Source organism: Mytilus galloprovincialis, chromosome 13, assembly GCF_965363235.1.
Source record: "Mytilus galloprovincialis chromosome 13, xbMytGall1.hap1.1, whole genome shotgun sequence".
Lineage (NCBI taxonomy): Eukaryota > Metazoa > Mollusca > Bivalvia > Mytilida > Mytilidae > Mytilus > Mytilus galloprovincialis.
In genome coordinates this window covers 35,746,750-35,769,832 of record NC_134850.1, presented here as the reverse complement: position 1 = coordinate 35,769,832, position 23,083 = coordinate 35,746,750, and the positions used below count along the sequence as shown (strand labels likewise).

At 32.0% G+C, this 23,083-nt stretch overlaps 1 protein-coding gene across 1 annotated transcript; it reads left to right on the top strand.

The window, feature by feature from the left end:
- Positions 1–4,511: 4,511 nt before the first annotated feature.
- On the top strand, positions 4,512–22,688 carry LOC143056539 (uncharacterized). Its single transcript, XM_076229623.1, has 3 exons — positions 4,512–4,818; positions 17,929–18,830; positions 20,844–22,688. The coding sequence occupies exons 1-3, from the start codon at positions 4,537–4,539 to the stop codon at positions 21,793–21,795; spliced, it is 2,136 nt and encodes a 711-aa protein (XP_076085738.1). The 5' UTR covers positions 4,512–4,536; the 3' UTR covers positions 21,796–22,688.
- The last annotated feature ends 395 nt before the right edge of the window (positions 22,689–23,083 follow it).

The following is a 23,083-nucleotide window of genomic DNA, read 5'->3' as shown; positions in this document are numbered from 1 at the left end:
TTCGATATTTACTGTTCAGTATGACGACTATACGAGTTTCAAATTTATTCATAGAAACCAAGTAATCAATAATTTTCCTTATTACGTATCTTCTTGCAAATATTATATACTAGTATATTTTCAGGTCCTGAACATCAATGCCATTTATATTAGAACTCCTTTTGTATCAGACATACTACACTACTGAAGTGCATAATGACATTGACTGCGTGTGAGTGTCTCTTAATGTCGATAACAAAACTCTAGGTAATTTGATAGGTATTGTTGAATGTATCAACCAAATGTAACGATGACGTATTGTCATACAGTTAAATTCATAGCAATACAGGAATAAATCTGCTATTAAAGGGCAGTTAAAGGCAAATAAGAAATAGGGAATGAGAAATCGTCTCTCTTGTCGTAAATCTAAGTATGGAGTTCCCCTTTAGAATTTGAAATGTCTAAATCTAAAAAAAGGACAACAACTGCTGTTATGTTAGATTAAGTTAAAATAGGTTTCTTCGGGTAAATTTTGTTAGTATATGATTATTTAACGGAAAATATCATCAAGATATCTTGGATGAAGAGTTGTCTCATTGGCACTCGTACCACAACTTCTTATATGTAATTGATCCACCATTTTCTTTGGATAATGCAAAAATCAAATCATGGATATGGCTGTTGTTTTCAAGTCGTTCTATGAATTAAAATAGTCTAGTGTTTGGCTTGGTCAAATTTTTATGCACGTACCTATTCGTTGAGTTGGTACTTTTTATTATACTTTTTCTCACAAGCTAGTAGAGCTCTCTGCCTCAAATCCGAATTGCAACAAAACCATAGATATTGAACATATTAAATAGTTATCAAAGGTACCAGGATTATAATTTAATACGCCAGACGCGTGTTTCGTCTACATAAGACTCATCAGTGACGCTCAGATCAAAACAGTTATAAAGCCAAACAAGTATAAAATTGAAGAGCATCGATGACCCAAAATTTCAAAAAAATGTGCCAAATACGGATAAGGTAATCTATTCCCGGGATGAGAAAATTCTTAGTTTTATCGAAAAATTCAAAGTTTTGTAACAGGAAATTTATAAAAATTCATAAACGATACTAAATAAAGGCAACAGTAGTATACCGCTGTTCAAAACTCATAAATCCATGGACAAAAAACAAAATCGGGGTAACAAACCAAAACCGAGCGAAACGCATTAAATATAAGAGGAGAACAACGACACAACATCGAAATGCAACACACACAGAAACAGACCAATCATCAGACAAAACACCACGAGAATAACAAATGTAACATGAAAACCAAATACATGAATTTGGGATAGACAAGTACCGTGCCACGTCTTATCTCAATATCTCAAAAATAAGAGAAAACACAAACGACTCAACGTTAAAATGCAACACAAAGAGAAACGAACAATATATAACAATGACCATCTTCCTGACTTGGTACAGGACACTTTTAAAGGGGAATAAAAGTGGTGGGTTGAACCACAAAATGATCGTGTATGCCAGACGTGTGTTTCGTCTACAAAAGACCCCATCGAATAAAAAAATTAAAGACCATATCAAGTATCAACAAACAAAAAGACAAAGAAAAAAGTACCGATCGAAGAGTACCCATAGTTACCGGGAGCAAATTTAAAGCCAAGTTCTACCCATAGATACACCAGTGTTAATATTAAATACCTACAACATTTTGAACACACCACAGTTGATTTTGAATTAAGTGCTCGTTTTCAAACAAGAAGTCCTTTTCCGGTTTTCAAAACAGTTAAAAATCGGTAATAGCAATAAAAAATAGCTATTTTTTTTTACACAAACGACCATTTGCGCTCTTACTCAATCTTTTAATCGGTATGCAAGAGGATTGACGGAGAGAGGAATAATTCCATTCAATATGCTTATCAAACACAAATGCACTAACTCATTGATTTGATACGAGAAAGTAGACCGATTTTGTATTACTATCCAACATTTTATCTATTAAACAAGAGATGTCGTCGACATTTCCATTTATTTCTTTTCAATACATGTCGGAGTTTTGCATTTATGTTTTTTTCAAGTATACATACGATTTCCTTTCAAGGAATTATCATCTGATATCATTGATATTTATCAATAAACATATCAACCTTAGCCATGTTAGATATGAATTCTGCTTCAGTCATACATTTATTTGCATCATAGCATACATCTCTTCTGTGGTCTCATAGTAGCCTGCTGTGTGAGGAAAGGGTTGTTTCAGTCAGCAAACGATACGATGAATCTTCATACCATATCAATATTAACTGTTTTATTTAATCGTTTGAGAGATTTTTTAAAATTGTTTGTATTATTGTTGTTAATTGGGTGAAACCAAATTTTGAATTCTACGTTTGAAAAAAAAGTTTGTGTATTTTTTAAATTGTTTGCATAATTTTGCAAATCGTTTGAACAAGTGATCAAAACGTTTGATCAAATAAAGAACCAAACGAACGATTTCTGGCCAAAAAGGTCCATGCGAGTCATTATGAGTCCATCGTCGTCGTCATCCATTTGTTTGGTATGAATTAATGATGCATTGAATGTCTACTACTAATGATCTTCGTTTTGTTGCGGTCAGATATACTTAAATTCTGATTTGCCAATTTCCACCAATCTTCATCCCCAAAACTAAATAGAATTTTTTAAGGATAAATTTGTCATTCAATATGGAACGGGTAGCAAACATGACGGAATTATAGTGTCACACGGATCCCGTTAAATGATGTTCGATCTTCTTGTTTTTGAATTTTTGTCAGATATTCAGATTCCTCTGGTTTTACCAATCTAGTGCCTATTAAAAATTAAAAACAAATCCCTACAAACCCTTCTTTTTTGTCTCATAATTTGATGACATATAGTTTTAAGAGTCCTATTTGAAAATCGTAAAAAAACTTGTTAGTATTTCATAGTTTTTGTAAGAAAAATGCTGACAATGTGAATTTTATGAAAAATTCCCGCCAAATTTTCAATGGCTGTATATCACAAAAACAAGCACATGGACTTACAATTTTCCTCTTTTTAAGGTCCATTATTCATTTATTAACAATAAATAACAGTCTTTTAAAAAGTTTGTTACTTCATAACAGACTAGCGAACATCCTTAAACTCTATGTATGGTATGTTATAGTTTCAATTTCTTCTCAAAAGAACATAAATATTGCCACCAATACGTATACACATTGCTATAGTTTTCCAAACAAATAAAAAATTAGACACGAAAGACCGATCTTTATTTTCCAAGATACAGTTTTGTAGGTTCTGATTATGCAATTTTGAAAAAAAAGGCTGCTTTGAAGCTACATGTTTTAGGTGTAATACCACCAATGATTTTCCCCTATTAGTCTTTGTTAAATTTGCACTTTTCAAAAAATTGTGCAGATTTCATCTTTGTTTCAATAAAGAATTACTTGGCATGAGTAAAGTTTTACCCTGTCCAGTACTATAGAAAAATTCACATAACATTTCATTGCATATAAGAAAATAACTATCACTGGAAGTTAACCAATCAAAATTCTCCCCTTATTTAACCTGTGTACAAGCTTTACTAACAATGTAAGCTCAAGTTTCCAAAATATTCTACAGAAACCCAAGATAAAAAATAATGGTGCTCTGAAATACCCAAGACATATGTTTATGACACAGAAAATGTTTTACTGCAATAAAATGTAGGATTTATTACCTACAACTGTCAATTACATTGGAATAAGTTTTTTCGACCTTTTTTCGTATACAACCGGATGTGACGTACCATGATTTGTTGGTATTACACCTTAAAAGAGCAAACTTCATACTTTATTATATTTTTATGATAAAACCATGAAATTACGAGTTAAGATAATCTATTTTGTTGTGTTCATTGTATGTTTTGTCGTAACCTTGCCATATAGACAATGTGTAGTCTTATATGTTGAATTCTTTTAAGAATAAAGTATAATGATTTCTCTTCCTTTTCGAATATAAAAAAGGTAGATAAGCACGGCATTCCCTACTTGTAGATCATTATAAGAGTCTTTGACTCCCTCTTGTTTATCTTTGAGTTATGATGTTGAAATCGTGAATTCTCCGTAGTTCTGTTTATTTCGTATTATAAGTTTCTGTCTATGGTTGAGGGCCGTTCACACACATCAGTGTACTGTACCTAGATCCTCGATGAATATTGTCCCATAGGCAATCAAATTAAACGTTCTTATATGTATGTATAATGTAACATCTACTTAAATTTCTTCCTCAATTTACAACATAAATTTTTAAATTCTATTCAATGTTGTAAATGTATTGTATTTCGTTTAAAAAGTAAAAGAATTCAATTTCATAAGTAGTATATAAATAACTGAGTACTCAATCGTGACTAAAACGCACCTAGAAGATATATGTAGGGATATCAAAGTTCAACTTTTAAAGGTATAACACGCTTCTATATATTTCAAGTACCATTATTGGAATTTTATGTCTACTGTGATGGCAGTACAAGATGTATGGGAATATGATTCCGATGCTTTTACCTCGCTGTGGATGTTACAAAATACTTGTATTAATGGCAAAAATACAGACATTCTGAGAGTCATAGATGTACCAGAACTTAAATACATTTTACAAAAACCCTGTGTTTACGTATATTATAGAACACCGGTTTCATCTGAGGTGACCTCTCTTCTTGTTAGTACCAGTCATGTTGGCAGAAAGGTTCCCAGGCCAGAGGAATTAAATCCAAAGAAACCAACAGAAAAACCATTTGCTGTAGTTATTGTATTGAATCCATCTATGAAAAAAAGAAAGTGTTTCCTGAGTGAAAATGTAAGTTTTCCTTTATATTTTGTTCCCTCGAAATACATTGTTCATCATATTAAAAAAGTGAGAATTAGAAAAATTGTGAATGAAAGTCATGGCTAGGTCGAAAGGTAGATACTGCTTTGATGCTTATCATACTTATTAGTGTATTTGGCAATATGATGATAGAAGGAAATAATTGCCAACATTTAAATAATTATTTCCTTTACTTTTTACTGATTTATTATAAGTCTATATAAAAAAAAAGATGTGGTATGATTGCCAATGAGACCACTGTCCATAAGAGACCAAAATGACACAGACATTAACAACTATAGGTCACCGTACGGTCTTCAACAATGAGCAAAACCAATACCGCATAGTCAGCTATAAAAGGCCCCGATATGACAATGTAAAACAATTCAAACGAGAAAACTTACGGCCTTATCTATAAAAAAATTAATGAAAAACAAATATTTAACACATACACGTTCTATTAATGTTTGTTAACAAAGCCAAATAAACACTCCTTTCATATAAACCCCGCCCCCCATTATTTTCCAACCTACAATATTACAATGTATTTCTTGTCATACTTCCGCTTAATCTATTGTCTTTAAGGTGTCACTTGTTCTGTTTGGTCGCTAAGTGTTCGCACTTTAGTTCTGCCCCTGTATAATTTCAATGATACTTTTTGTCTTTTTTCATTTTTAGCCATGGCGTTGTCAGTTTATTTTAGATTTATGAGTTTGACTATTCCTCTGGTATCTTTCGTCCCTCTTTTATAATACACTGATCAATATACATCGACTCTTGCTGTTTTGTTTGAAACCCGACGGATACAACCATTCACCGCTAGTGGCATATAACTCCTGATTTTGTTCTTACTCCTTGCAGGACATACAATTTTTATTGTTACCATATATTGTATTAAATATTATAGAATTAATTCATCATGATTAATGATAACTTTCATCTCCCCGTAATTTATATTGTTTAGTTCTTTTCTGAAGTGATTGATTATCAATGTTTGTAATCCTGAATGATGTTTTAAATAACAGTTAAACTGATTATACTAAAACAAAGTATATATTTTTATATATATTTATATATTGCTATTTTCTGGACTTAAAGTAGTTGTGGTAGGGGAATTTAACTTTACGAGTTAAACTTTAATAACAATGATTTAGTATGGACAGTCTGTGAAAACGACATATCATGATGCATCCTAGGTTTTTGATATAATGGTAAAGGCAACAGTAGTGCACCGATGTTCAAAAGTAACTTATTCATTATGTCCATTATCAAACAAAATTTAGGTCATAGAGATAATCATGCACTAACATAAGAGAACAGCAAGACAAGATCTACAAATAAGTCACCATAGAAGAAATCCATCATATACACCTTTTTGGAGTTTTAGCCCTTTTATGACGATTTTTTTTTATCAATTTGTCTGCGTTTTTGACCTCACCTAAAAAAATATTACTGACACATATTAGTTTTCAAATATGAAAACAGATCAGCCAGATAAGATATACGTAGATAACGTATACTTAAGCAAATACTTAATTTTTTATGAAATCTCCAGTTTACTTCTCACAGCAATTACTGTCCTTAAATGACAGTTTTTACCATTTGTTTGAGTTTATTATCTTGAAAACTATAATAGATACTAGTAGATAGAAAATGTTATATCAAATATAATCACAATGAAAAGATCTGCAAAAAGGTAAGAATTCTTAAAGAAGTTATTGCCCTTAAACGACATCTTTTTACACTTTTTGCACTTTTTGCAAAAAACTATGGTGGAAAGAAAGAAACTTGAACAGAAACAAGATTTTAGTCATTAATCATATTCTAGCTGATAGTCGTTCATAGTTTATGACATATATATATATATATATATATATATATATATGTGTTGAATAGGTACCAGGATAATAATTTAATACGCCAGACGCACGTTTCGTCTACATAAGACTCATCAGTGACGCGAAACCGGTGGTTGAGCGAAACCGGCTCTTTAGAGCCTCTAGCTTTATCATTTATCTACTAAATGACGGAAATGATAAACTATTTTTATATGAATTAAATGTGTTATTAGCTGACTCTACACGACATCAACGGTTAATTAATTTTTGTATCTAATGATACGTAATACCTTGTTTCTTCTAATCAAATTTAAACTTTAGATTCAACTTACGCAATAGAAGTGTTCAACAGAAAACCTTTACTTAAGCTGTGTCCTCTAGAGCAAGTACGAACCTCCGATAGTGTACAAAAAGCTGTACCACTAATACATACCTTCAAGATTCGGATATAACTTTAGGCTCAGCCAGAAACTAGGGTTAAAAGCGTTTATCAAACGTTTTTTTTTTAAATTGATTTCCAGTTTAAAGATTTATCAGTTCAAAAAACAATACCCACATGTTGAACCACATTCACCTGGACAAACCAAACCGGTTTGTTCTCAACGGGTTTCGAAATCTTAGACGGTTCAACGTTCATCATGTCGTAAATGTTCGTTGAAAGGAAGTTCATATTTCTTTTGTCAACCAGAAGATAATTCGAAATGTAACTCGTCGACTCGTTTCAACTCATAACAAACTGGCTGGACATTTTGATGATGCATGTAATCATAACATCATGATTGCGGTCAGCGCGAATTTTTGACATCTCTTACATAACATGGATGCCCTTCACAGTTTATCAGATACTGACTACAACCAAACAAGACCATTAATTAAAAACATATTTTATTGTTCAGAAAATAAAAAAAGGCCTATTGCAACGAACCAAACAAAGATCAGACTAGCGATGAAGACTACCTCCAAGCCAAGAAGGTGTTTACAATTCTACAAACAAAGGTTTTATGTGATAACCACAGAATATTTCTGACATCTATTGTGCTTCAACAAATCAACATCTCTAACATTTTACAGAGCATGTGCATGCCTAACTACAAATAAAATGAAACTATATAGGGTATCCGTCCTTGCCACAATACTAGCAGAAAAACAGCGGTTTTATTGCTATCCTTCATCTCAAAGTCACGACGATGTCTTCAACACATACCAAAAAAACTCTCATCTCACTGCAATTTTAAGATGGCATATATCACCAGATTTTAAGGATTGCTTGCAAACTGACGATCAAAACCAAATCAGTGAATTGATGAACAAAGCCATGGAGTAATATAAACATGTCAAACATGTACTGCCATAATATAACTCGAAAATCACACTTCAGCGTGTAAAAAATACAACAACCATTTAGACAACCAGGGGGCACACGAAGATTAACAGGAAATGACGTATATATAGGGCAAACAGTTTGGGTAAACTATGTAAGATGTAACCATAAAAAACTTGGACCCAATCAAAAAGAACTTACAAGAGGGGCGAAATAGACCAGAGAGACAGTAGATCGAAAATAAACTGACCACGCTATGACTAAAAATGAAAAAGAAAAACAGACACATTATAGTACACACGACATAAAGTAGAAATCTAAGGACTTAGCATCACGATCCCAACCACAACCTAGGGGTGATCTCAGATGCTCTGGAAGGGTAAGCATATTCTGTACAACGTTTGGCACCCGTCGTGTTGCTCATGTTTAGAGAAGCAAGCAATTACGCAAGGCAAGTAGTACAAGCAAAGCAAGTACAAATTTAAAACAAAATAAATTCCTTTGATACGTTTTGGTATTTATCACATCACATCTCACTAAGTCACGACACAGTAATTAAAACCAAATTGGTATACTAGGAGTATATTGTTGAAGCAGCATATATAACCTGGCAAAGACGTCGATGCATTTCTTCCTAAATGCTAGTTACAAAGCAAAATAATGCAGATAACGAGGCAAAATTCTTCACAGACATTTACAACTTCGCCATCGAGATCAAGATTGAAGACTGTTACACGAAAAAGTGCCATATCTTCAGTACAGGATAGTTAACTTCTTAAAATCACGAGATTCATCAACTTTGACGGTTACAATAACCTCTGTTTACACAACGCTAGATCCCATTGAAGTTTATATTACCTAGCACTATCTTCAACATTTTTCGCTGATATTAACCGAAGATATCAACGTCTATTTATTTCGTCTCTTGTTATTAGTTGTGTCATTGGAAATTGTACCACTTTGTCTTATTATTATATGTAATGCATATATAAGACAGTGCATGGACACTATTAAATAAAAGTATAAAATAAAGACCAGAGTGCATGATACTTTACAAATACTAGACAGAGTTCAATGATACCGGGAGATTTCTATGTGCAAATACATTCATCAAAGATACCAGGATTAAAATTTAGAAATTGCTCGAAAGGCGCGTTTTGTCTACTAAAGACTCATCAGTGAAGCTAGAATCTAAATATATAAAAGTCGATACCGGACTGTCGCTGACCAAACAGAATAAATATGGCAACTATTACACAAAAAGTGCGACAGAACATTAACTGATTTTATCTAAAATTATTTAGTAATTCTACTAAGTGGACAGGTTAATACGCAATTAAATCTGTCGATTAAGTAGAAATAGTTCTTTAATATTTATCTGTATTTAATAAGCGTAGATTAAATCGCGTCCTGTTTCACTCAAGTGCATATATATCATGTAAATTATATGCACATATATACATCATTAAACATAGACATGTTATCTTTAATAGGCTTTGATTGATGAATAATGCATGTTTACGACATATATATTTGAACTATGGCATTGTATTGGTAGATAATAATCACTATGTCACTGATGATCATCGAAAATTGTTTTAAATTCTTTGTGTTTTGTCTTTGTTGACAGTTGTCTAATTGACAATCATATGATACATCTTGTATAAATTCCAATAAAATAAGAGACATATGTAACCCGACGAACATAGCTTAATGTGCTGATAACTGAATATATACATAACTAAACATAGATATCTTATCTTTAATATGAACTTAGTTGTGAATAACATTTATACCAATTATCTGATAAATGCGATCAGCGTATTGGTAGATAATAAACTTAAAGTAAACCAATAAATTATGTTAAATGAGTTGGCCCAGTATTACAAAAGAGTACATTTTTTTCTTCTGAGACATCATCCAATTTAATTGTAATGTAATATAATATTAGGGATTTGATTCCTCTTTACCTCAAGACGATTCTACGTGCCTATTTCTGATGATCGAAGTTAATGTCCATATCAGATTCCAACCGACGCTTCGTAGACCGCAAATGCAATGCATACACAGAAAAAGTGGAAACTATAAGTGGATTGCATATATTAAGAATTGACTGTCCCTTTGGTATCTTTCGTCCCTCTTTTAAGTAGTATCAACGTCAGATTGTGCAAGAAATGCCACGAACATTTTACAGAAAATATACTGTTGTGATGAATAAATATTATCGAAAGTATCTCAATAGTAACACATAACTGCTTGTGAGAAAAACAGTGAATTGAAACGAAAAATGTGGCAATGAGAAAATAACCCGCCTAAAGAGCAGAAAACAGAGCAAAACCCCTAATGAGTCGGGCAAAATGATGTTGGGCTGCTGCCCCTGATATGGTAATTTTAAGAAAATTTTGCAGCTTTTGGTTATTATCTTGAATATAATTATAGATAGAGATAAACTGTAAACAGCAATAATGTACAACAAAGTAAGAGCTACAAATAAGTCAACTTGACTAAAGTGGTCATTTGATCCCGTAAGGAGTTATTTTCCTTTATAGTAAATTTTTAACAATTTTCATAAATTTTGTAAATTTTTGTTTAACATATTTTCCACTGTCACTTCTGGGCCAATTTCATTATAGAAAGAGATAATTGTAAGCAACAAGATTGTTAAATGAAGTAAGATCTTCAAACACATCACCAAAACAAAAACTCAATTTTGTCATGAATCCATCTGTGTCCTTTGTTTAATATGCACATAGACCAAGGTGAGCGACACAGGCTCTTAAGAACCTCTACTTATAATTCGTTCTTATTTCGTACTGTAACACCACTGTCACAGGTTAGGGGGAGGGTTGGGATCCCGCTAACATGTTTAACCCCGCTACATCCTCCATGTACGTGCCTGTTCCAAGCCAGGAGTCTGTAATTCAGTGGTTGTCGTTTGTTAATGTGTTACATATTTGTTTTTTCGTTATTTTTTTGTACATAAATTAGGCCGTAAGTTTTCTCGTTTGAATTGTTTTACATCGTCATTTCGGGGCTTTTTATAGCTGACTATATGGTATGGGCTTTGTTCATCGTCGAAGGACGTACGGTGACCTATAGGTGTTAATTTGTGTGTCATGTTGGTCTCTTGTGAAGAGTGTCTCTTTGGCAATTATACCACATCTTCTTTTTTATATATACGCTATATATACGTGGAAAATCAAAACCAATGTTGCTATTACAGAAAAAATACCACTCATTGTCCATACTCTAAATATTGAGAAGATGATAGATTGATGGAACGCACTTTACCAACATTACACTAAGTAGATTTCATAATTCATTATATCATATCAGATTTAGTTTTATATATTTTAAATTCCTACACAGAAGAACAATAATTAAAAAGATTCGTATAAGACAAAATTACACATGATTCTTCTTTCAGCCCTCTTGGGTATCAATTCTTTAAGGTGGATTAAATTTAAAGGTTATATGTCAACTGGTGGTTGTCATAATATTGCATTTGTTAATGCATGACTTAATAATTACGAAAGCACTCGCTTATCAGTTGTGTATTTAATGACTCCGAGGAAAATCACAAAAGGGAAGTACCTAATCAAATGGTGGAATCAAAAGCTCAAACACATCAATTGCAAGCGAAAAATAATTAATAATATAAACTGCAGAATATCAGATACGATTTACCTTTTTGAATTGAATAAAATTATTCTTTAGTAACGACTGCAAGTTGTAAATTGCTATGTCATAATTGGGGTTATCAGTAATTCAATATCAATAGGATTAATTACGGGATATTACGCATAGGTAATATTTTTTTCTGACAGGAACATACAATATCACACTTCGGGTTTTAATCAATTGATACATGCTTTTGCTCTTTTCAACTTTACCGTTGAAACATTTTTGTGTCTTTATTATGGACAAAAACCATATTTTTTTCAAAATAATTATTAACTTTCACATTAACCTTACGCGATGGACACCCATTCAGTTAAAATACTTCTAGACATTTATCGGTACATATCATATATTTCAAAAATACAATTTAAATTGCAAAATTAAAATTGAAACTGAAGAATGAGTTCCGACATGAAACTTATATATACTTTAACAATAGCCTTTTTATGTTCGCCCGATAATATTTAACAAAACCACGAGATGAATACAATATTATCATTTTTATTGCTATGGTTCAAGTTAGGGCTGCAAACATCGTAAGCGTGTTTATTACTATTGAGAATTTCTAATGACTACATATAAGGGAAATAACTTTCAACTATCAAAAGGCTTTGAATACCATGTGAGATTCAGTTATTTATGAAATGTAAACCAAACAAATAATTAATTGACTTTGTCTACTCAAAGTTATCACAGTTTCAAAGTTATAATTTTGACCATTTTAAGACATTTTCAATAACCTTTTATTTGTTTTATTATCATTCAAACAGAGATCCACAAATTAACAGAGATGACACTTTTTTTTAAGCATATTCTCATTGACACTCATACCACATATTCTTATAAATATTGTTATGATAGAAAATAAAATCAATACTGAATTTCTATTTCAAACATGATTATCTAGAACAAGCCTTAATTTCATCTAGTTCGAACACATATATACTAGTCAACAAAAGAAACGAAACACGACTTTTTTTTCAATTGAAGATGAAGTTTTCCTTTTATAGGACCAATATTGAAGGTAGTGATATTTAATGACCATGGAAATATAAATCCGTTTAAAAAAAGATTTTGTTTGCTTTCATGACGTCATTTGGGGAAATTCAAGTTTATTGACATAATTTACATAAAACGACAATTTTAAAAACAGAAGTTCCAACTAATGATGTCAACCACTCATTTAAAGATAAAGACAATGTTTGCCATCAATTCTTTTTTAAAATCGTAGTTTCTTTGTTTATTTGTAAAGCAAAGTTTGGCCCCACAAGAAATCGTTTAAATGTAAACATTATCATTTGATTTACCATTGACAGTATGTGTAAAGTGAAATTAAAAAAAACGTTAACCATCTTTTAAAAAACTAATTCGAAAGGTTCAAAATTTAAAGTGTGTTGTTTGCATGTCTAAAACATTGATTTGAGACGAAAACAAGTTCTTCTTTTTTTGCATTTTCTGAGATTTCAAAAAACACTTTTTTCACCCAAAATTAAAACAAAAAATATTTCAACCATAAGTTACAACATTACCATAACTTGATTAGCATATTGAATATTTTTAAACAAATTTAAAAATTATTTTGGTACTTACAAACTTGTGTGTTGATTTTGTGTCCAACTTTCCGCAAAAATAATTTGCACCCTATGATCGTTTACATGGAATTTATTTACTTTCCGAAAGGTTTTGATTTTCATTATCATATGTGCATACTTTGCAAATGAAAGCTTTTGCAAATAGTGTATCTCCTATTGTTTTAGTTTTAATACTTTTTGATAAATTTTATTCTAACGTCGTGTATCGTTTCTTTTGTTGACTAGTATATATTCAAATTATGCATATGTTACAAAATTTCATAGATGATTAATTACCTGTTTTATTTTTACCTATTGTTTTCAATATAACAAGTGTGTTTTAACTACAGCTCACTGATGAAAGTTCCATCATTACACATGTAGACGAAACGCGCGTCTGACGTACTAAATTATAATACTGATACCTATGGTACCTATTTACTTCACTGGGTCGATGCCCCTGCTGGTGGACGTTTCGTCCCCGAGGGTTTCACCAGCCCATTAGTCAGCACTTCGGTGTTGACATGAATATCAATTATATGGTCATTTTTATAAACTTCCTGTTACCAAATTTTTCAAAAAATAAGGATCTTCTTATCCTAGGAATAGATTACCTTAGCCGTATTTGGAATTTTTGGTCCTCAATGCTCTTCAACTTTGTATTTGTTTGGCTATATAACTATTTTGATCTGAGCGTCAGTGATGAGTCTTATGTAGACGAAACGGGCGTCTGGCGTACTAAATTATAATACTGGTACCGTTGATAACTATTTACACAACTGGGTCGATGCCACTACTAGTGGACGTTTCGTTCCCGAGGTTATCACCAGCTCAGTAGTCAGCACTTCGGTGTTGACATGAATGTCAATTATATGGTCATTTTTATAAATTTCCTGTTACCAAATTTTGAAATTTTCGAAAAACTAAGGATTTTTTATCCCAGGAATAGATAACCGTAACCGTATTTGGCACAATTTTTTTTTGAATTTTGGGTCCTCAATGATCTTCAACTTTGTACTTGTTTGGCTATATAACTATTTTTATCTGAGCGTCACTGATGAGTCTTATGTAGACGAAACGCCCGTTTGGCGTATTAAATCATAATACTGGTACCTTTGATAAATGTTTACACCACTGGGTCGATGCCACTGCTGGTGGACTTTTAGTTTCCGAGGGTATCACCAACCCAGTAGTCAGCACTTCGGTGTTGACATGAATATCAATTATATGGTCATTTTTATAAATTTCCTGTTACCAAATTTTGAATTTTTCGAAAAACTAAGGATTTTCTTATCCCAGGAACTGATAACTGTAGCTGTATTTGGCACAACGTTTTTGAAATTTTGGGTCCTCAATGCTCTTTAACGTTGTATTGTTTGGCTATATAACTATTTTGATCTGAGCATCACTGATGAGTCTTATGTAGACGAAACGCGCGTCTTGCATACTAAATTATAATCCTGGTACCTTTGATAACTATTTGAAGTGTTGCATACCTTATTTTCATGTTGTTGGTATTGTATTGGTTTGAATAATTAGAAAACGTTAAATGAAATATTACAAGCGCTGCAATATATCTACCTATAGCGCAAACGCAGTAATACACAAACAAAAAAACGGCTGTTTCGCTTATTTTTACTATCAGAGATTCTCAATTTTCGTCATGAAAACCCCCTGTTTACGTAGAGAAAGACTCAGATTTAATTTATTTATCTATATTTTATAGAAAAATTAACTATTTTTTTTCATGGTAAAATTTCATTAAACGAAAATTCCACGAAATGATGTTATTGTCTTGACATGGCAACGAAACAAGGTGACGTCACATGTATGTTTCCGTAAACAAAAAATCAAATGTAAATACCGGACGTTTTAGAGCTTCTTATACGCCTCAGAACACATGAAATTACATTGGTAGAAAAGTAATAAGAGAAAATTCGATTAAAAAAGAATAATCATTGAATTAAATGATATTACTAATATTATCAGAATTGGGTAAAACGAAACAGCCAAAACAGTATCGTATGTATAGAGCTTTCACGGTTAACAAAATTACCGAATTTGTCCTATAAGAATCGAAATTATTTATGGCAGCCGTAGATTTGTTTTCATTTAACCATGGGTTGGGCATTTATATTCGTATTTTTCTACCCTGTTTACCACATTGCCTCACATTCTCCATGTTCTCATTAAGAAAAAATTCACACACCTAATTAAATGGGCATTTAAAAAGTCAGAATGTAAATATATATATGTTCAAACTCTTTAAGGTCATTTTTTAGTAGCAATAAACAAAAAAACTATGTCAATTGGACATGCTTTGATACTATATATGCCCTTGAATTTTTACTAGATAACATTTTTGTTCGCTTTGGGGATTCCGTATATCGTCAGATTATCGGAATTCCAATGGGGACTAACTGTGCACCACTTATTGCGGACCTGTTTTTGTATTGCTATGAGTTACAATTTATGACAAAAATAAGTAGAGACCCATCAAAACAACATCTGATAAACATATTTAATAATACTTTTAGATATTTGGATGATATTTTGGCTCTCAATAATGACGACTTCAGTATGTATATTAAAGAAATTTATCCTGTTGAACTTACTTTAAATAAAGCTAATACTACCAATGACCACTGCCTTTCCCCGATCTTGATATCTATATCACTAACGGAGCTTAATACTAAAATTTATGATAAAAGAGATGATTTTTCATTTCCTATCGTTAATTATCCATTTTTAGATGGTGACGTTCCCTTGTCACCATCTTCCGGTGTTTATATATCTCAACGTGTACGATTCGCTCGTATATATAACGATGTTTTAGATTTTAACGAGAGAAATTTATGTATTACTGAAAAATTATTACACCAGGGTTTTCGATATCACAAACTAGTCAAAACATTATACTAAATGTTATCATCGGTATAAGGACATCATTCGTAAATATAGCTCAACATGCAGACTTCTTATACGTTCAGGTATTTCACATCCAATTTTTTATGGAAATATTCTTTATAAAGCACAAAGGTGTCAGTATTCACCTCAAAAACTAACAAAACCTTTGAAAAGACTTATTAAGAAGGGATATAGTTACGATACTGTTGTCAGGTCATTAAAGATTGCATATTTTGGCGTTAATATTGATTCACTTATAGGGTCTTTGCATCGGAACTAAACACATTTATTCAAAAACCAGTTGTTGGCATGACACGGGTTAGGTTCTTCTCATATATGTTATGATGGTATGATACTAAACCCCTAACGGGAAGGATTGTGCCTGATGTTCATATGATGAAATCATAATCTTTCAATCAGTTTAATTGAAGTCTGGAGCTGGCATGTCAGTTAACTGCTAGTAGTCTGTTGTTATTTATATATTATTGTCATTTTGTTTATTTTTTTGGTTACATCTTCTGACATCAGACTCGGACTTCTCTTGAACTGAATTTTAATGTGCGTATTGTTATGCGTTTACTTTTCTACATTGGCTAGAGGTATAGGGGGAGGGTTGAGATCTCATAAACATGTTTAACCCCGGCGCATTTTTGCGCCTGTCCCAAGTCAGGAGCCTCTGGCCTTTGTTAGTCTTGTATTATTTTAATTTTAGTTTCTTGTGTACAATTTGGAAATTAGTATGGCTTTCATTATCACTGAACTAGTATATATTTGTTTAGGGGCCAGCTGAAGGACGCCTCCGGGTGTGGGAATTTCTCGCTACATTGAAGACCTGTTGGTGACCTTCTGCTGTTGTTTTTTTCTATGGTCGGGTTGTTGTCTCTTTGGCACATTCCCCATTTCCATTCTCAATTTTATTTATCCCTCGCTAACGCTCAGGGTAAAATAATCGACTATAAATGCCCAACCCATGGTTAAATGAAAACTGGTTCAATTCCTGTTCCAGGATGACAATTTCAGGGACTGAATTTCTGGCTCTCCCTTGACACTATTTTCGAGTATGGTTTTGAGAAAACTGTGATAGTCCGTCGGAAGGGTGGCTGACCCGTGTTAAGAGAGAACAATATCTCTTGCACGCAAAAAACACCCTTGTAGATTTCGAAAAAGAGTAGGCTAATGCCGCTACAAGGCAGCACTCGCACACGTAAAGGGATTAATATAAGTTGCAAAAGTTATATTAATCGACTATCCATAAATATGTTTAAACTAAATGAAAACAAATATACGGCTGCCATAAATCAACTCTTAAATAAACAAAATAAAACTCCGAATGATTTAATTGTCATAAAACTTATAATATTTAAAGACAATAAGTATATAAAACAATATTATACACAGTACATTTGTGAAAGAATTATATATATTAACCAGGAGAGGAAAATTTCACATACACAGCTTTAATGAACTGAAATTGTCTTTTAAAAACTATAACAATACTTGAGTGAAACAGTGTTTGCATTTTTGCAACAAAATTCCTATAAAGACAAAATAAAATGATACTCGTCAGCGATCTAAGCGATTACATTATTAATGCCTCAATGTAAACGAGTTTCCTCGATGCACAACCTTCTCAAGAATATTGATACATTTTGAGCAGTCTTAACCATATTTTGTTTAGAGCAATACACTTAAGTAACGTTTATATTTGTCGAATTAATAGCTTTAGTGAGAATAAACTCTCAAAATTAGTTAATCGTGTAAAACCAATTCAATTTTCTTTCAGGACTGTACAATGGTTCAACAGAACAAGAACATTCTTCAACACTTTGATAATGTAATTTATGTTGTAAAAGGCAGGTGTAGAAGAGTTTCTGCATTGCAACCTCTTAGTTATGAGTTGCAAAGAAAAATTCATGGTGATACAGCTCTCAACAAAATATTTCCAAAGATATATAGGTTTCCAGAAGATCTAGTAGACATACGTACTCGTGTAGGCCTTTGTATTCATTTTAGCATAGTTGAACATTTGCAAGTAGTTTATGATATCATATTAGATCTGCAACATCAGATAAGCCAGGAACGAGGACAGTGGAATGGGAGTCGCGGAAAACTAACCAGCTATGTCAAGAAAAAGCTTTCAGGAGAAACGTTTAATGCGTGCTCTTTGCCTTTAAACAAATCTAATCACAAGATATTTGAAGAATTATCAAGAGATATTCATGGAGAAATTTCACACAAAAAACTATTAGGATCTAAACTGATGTCGAATATATCAGCTGATAGAGTTTGTTGTTTACTGGAGGAACATATCTACAAAGTATTAATAGGTAAAACGCCAGTTTTAAAAGAATGTCAAGGTAAAACAAATTCTAAGACTACACGTCAACGGCATTCTAATACAGCACGATACTCATACGTTACAAAGAAAACATCAAAGCCATCAACAGATTCAGTTGCATCTACTTTAGCCGTGTTCTCTAATGGTCACAAATGTACAGACAAATGCATAATATTGCTAAATAAAACTGAAAAAGCTACAGTTGCAAAAGAAATGTACACGGGAATCTGTACATATTTCAACGAAAGCGAAGATAATTTGTCTGCTTTTTGCAAATCTTTGTCTGATGAATTGACGAACAGAGGAGATAGCGTAATGCTGCACGAGTGGAAGACTGTTTCATTACGGTAAGTCACAATAAACTGTCGTTTAAACATTTGAGTTATACCCGAGATAAATTTAATAAAAAGTGCTGATGCCATCACATTTTATACTCGAAATTTTATATGATATGATAAAAGTTGTGTAGATGTAACGAAGTTGCAGGTTGGAAAAAAAAATTAATATAACGATAGCTAAAAACCTACATAAAGAATATAATTGAATGAGTTGTGAAATCTTAATCTATAATATAAAATATGTTTGTTCATGGTTCATATTTACTATTCTCGTCATGTCTGTTTGCTGTCGAAAATTTTAATGTGCACGAATTCACAAAATATATTATATAGGTTAAGAAGAAATGGTATGCTTGCCAATGATACATTTATACAAAAGAGTCCAAAAGAAAAAAGATATAAGCAACTATAAAGCAACATATGAACTTTAACAATGAGGAAAACAAAAAAGTGTAGTCAACTATAAAAGGCCCTAACATAACAAATTTTAAACAATTAAAAAAAAACAAAAGAACACCCCCGCCACCCCCACCCTCCATCTTAATAAAATAAAATAAATAAAATCCCCAAACAAACAGCCAGGTATTTAACAAACCAAAAGACGAAAATAATACAAATATGACAGCAATAAAAAAGTCGGAAATATATTTGAAACCGATGTATTCAACTATTAACATGATCCATGCTAATCAAAATTTAAATAATCTGGAATGAAAGATTAAAACAACACGTTGTATAAAATTCAAGTCAATTTTTTGGAAGCCAAGGATTTATAATTACCCAACTTTGCCTGACAGAGTTGAAACCTTAGTTTCTTTTTTTATGTCGAAAGGAGTTGGTTTACTTACTTCAACATTTTTGCCCTACAATTCTGTAAATATTCACAGTGATAATGTAGTGGAACCATGATAAAATCATATGTTGGAATGTCTAATTGTTTTAGTTAAAACATAATTTTCACTAATATCGTCATGAATGAGAGAGATGTGATGTCATGATTAAAGGAAATGTTGTAAAAACATGATTTTTAGCAGATTAATGCAAAAGTATATATATTTTTTTTGGAAAATTAACAGTGGCGCCAGCATTCGCCCATACATATTTTGCTGAAATATTTTTTGAATACTAACTTTACAATATAAGATTCAATGGGCGAGGAGTTGCGCCAAATACAAAATCATGAAAAAAGGTAAAAAATGGACGGAAATTTAATCTCTTCCTATTTAAAGCTAACATATTTATAAATTTTGAGCAGATATACAACTTTCGTTTTATAAGACAGTATCGATAAGCAGGTCCCAGTTCTCATAATGTTATTATGTACCAAACATATTTTTATTTACTATATGATTAAATGTCTTTTATTTACTCGCATGTATATTTTAGCCGTATTTGGCACCACTTTTAGAAATTTTGGATCCTCAATTCTCCTTAACTTTGTACTTGTTTAGCTTTATAAATATTTTTATGTGAGCGTCACTGGTGACTCTTATGTAGACGAAACGCGCGTCTGGCGTTCAAAATTATAATCCTGGTACCTTTGATAACTAATAAGGCATTAAGCTTAATGCCTGCACACATTTTTCAGGATTTAAGCTTAAATCCTAGGATTTAAGACTAATGCCTAACATAATTTTGGCAATAGACTTACTGTCTATGCATTAGCTTATTGCCTAGGATTTAAGCTTATGCATAATGCACTTATTGCTGCTGACACATACATACCCATCAGATTTTATTTGATAATTGAAGTTTAAATTTAAACATTTTTACATGGCCGTTCATTGAGTTTCTGGCTCTTTTAACGGAAAATTTTAGAAAGGATTGTTACAAATCATGTCAGTACCGATGTACTGAATACTGAGCTAAATAAAGTTATTCATAATGTACAAATTTTGTAAATATAAATGTAAGGATCACAAGAAGCACATTTTGTTTCTGACTATTTGCCTTTCCTTTAATTGAAAAAAGTGACGCTTATTTTTTATTTGTAACATTACTATATGATTTTCATTTTTACAGGAATGAACGAGTGAAAGGTTTTGGATGTATGGGTGATACAATAAGCCTTTATCTTCAACGTAACAACATTAAAGATGAAAAAGAAGTCTCTGACTATATGAAAAACTTCTTTGACTATTCTGCTTTAAAATACGATATAAGTATTAAATTCAAAAGTAGAGAGATCACTTTGTTTACATCATTACAGCAGGGAAGTAAAATCAATCCCGAAATGTCAAATGAAAGTAAAAAAAGTTATGGAACAGTTGGAATGTTCCTAGAAGATGAAAAAGGTACTTACTTTTTCACAACATGTGCTCATGTCATTGGAGAGAATCAGTATGCATATTCCAATGTTAATAACGCTACAATTGGCCGAAATGTTATCATTCGGTACCCAGATTCGCGAACACCTGGATCATCTGAAGAACCATCACTAGATTTTTCCTTGGTTGAAGTATCACCCGATAAGACTCTCTCGTGTACTTTTGGGTTGAAAACACAAAAAGGAAATTTCATCAACATGCAAATTTTCCGAGGAGATCCACTAGAAGTGCGCTATCGAACTATTTATAAATGGGGTGCATCCGAACCAAACAGACAAGTAGGTAGGTGCACAGGTTGTAAGTATGATGGACCGTTCCTCTACTTACAAGTCGATACAAAAGAGTTTGCTAAACCTGGTGACAGTGGAGCAATAATTTGCGTTGGTGATAATCCTGACCAAAGTTTGGCAGCATTTGTCCTTGTCGGTGCTGATGAGGAATCTTATTTAGTATATAAAGTGGCTGACGCGTTGGAATTGATTTCCGCTGTTAGAAAAGAGATTAAACCTTGCATTAGCCATTGCACGAAGACAATTCAAATATCACCATCATCCTCATGTCAATTAGGATCATCACAAAAACGAAAACGGGAAGACCGAGTTCTTGAACCAAGACCTAAGAGGCTATTATCAAGCAAACACAATTAACAGCTGTTAACATTTTCAAATGTCAATAATGTTGCTAAAAACGGTGATTCAAAGGAAAATTATAATAAATAAAATATGTCGTTTTTCTTCAGAAATTTGCGTACACTACTTAAAGCAAGACATGTCGAATGTTTTATCATGACAAGTGAGGCATGTACTAGTCCTCGACATTATCACAAGACCTGTGACTAGTACTGGCATGATAATACGGATATTGTGTTTGTCAAATTTGCTGTTCTTTTTTTTCCATTTTTTAATTTTTTGCAAGACTTTGGTTAGACGTTTGTTCTTTTTAGTGTTATCAGCCCTTTAATTTCTGAAAAACAATTAGATGTTGATATATTTAAGGCCTCTATCACTGAACATGCTTAAAAGACATTTGTTGTCTAAAGGCGCATCTGCTGCAATGAAATTTGTACTGCTAATGTTAATACCATATCTATATGTTTTAGATGAAAAGGAAATGCACCAATAATCAGTGTTCTGTAGCGTTTAACTTTGGAGATTGAGCTCCTAATTTCGTTATATTTTTTTCATTTTATAAACTTCGTGTAACAAATATATCCAGTTATTTTATTTTCATTTCCTCTTGTGTCTTGGAGTTTTAATTCAACGGGTTATGTGATCATTGATTTGATTGGTCCAAGCAGCGCTGAAGTGATAAAAGGTATGAATGCCACTTTGATACTATGAAGGAATGCCATTGAAGAATTATTTTTAATGATTCATTTTGTCATTTATTTTTCACAAATACTTATTGTAAACAATAGCATAACATATCATTTTATGTTATAGCACAATTTATTGTATATTGAAATCTTACAGGATGTTTTAACCTCTTCCTTTTTCCAAAAATACTTTACCCTTCTCGTGTGGTACATACATATTTAACTCAAATTTCTTACTGTAATTATAATCTCTTTTCATATATACATAAAATTAAATTTACAACAAAGTTGATATTTATAAATAAATATATATTCAAATGTGTTGATATTACTGAATGCATGTTTGATGTGTTGTATTTGTTGTAATTCTCGAAAATAAAAAATAAAATAAAAAAAGATGCAAATATAATTACAATGTAAAAAAAGAACATGAATACTCTAAATTGTCTATCCTACATGTAGTTGAGTGAGCCAATAACAAAATATGGCATTGATAGAAATGCATTGTTTTTTTTATTTAACTCCATTCGTATTGTTTTTTTTATTTTCTTGTGCACTTAAGGTGGTATGGGAGTCTAAAATAAAAATGATAGAATTTGTTCATACTTTGCCAAAACGTA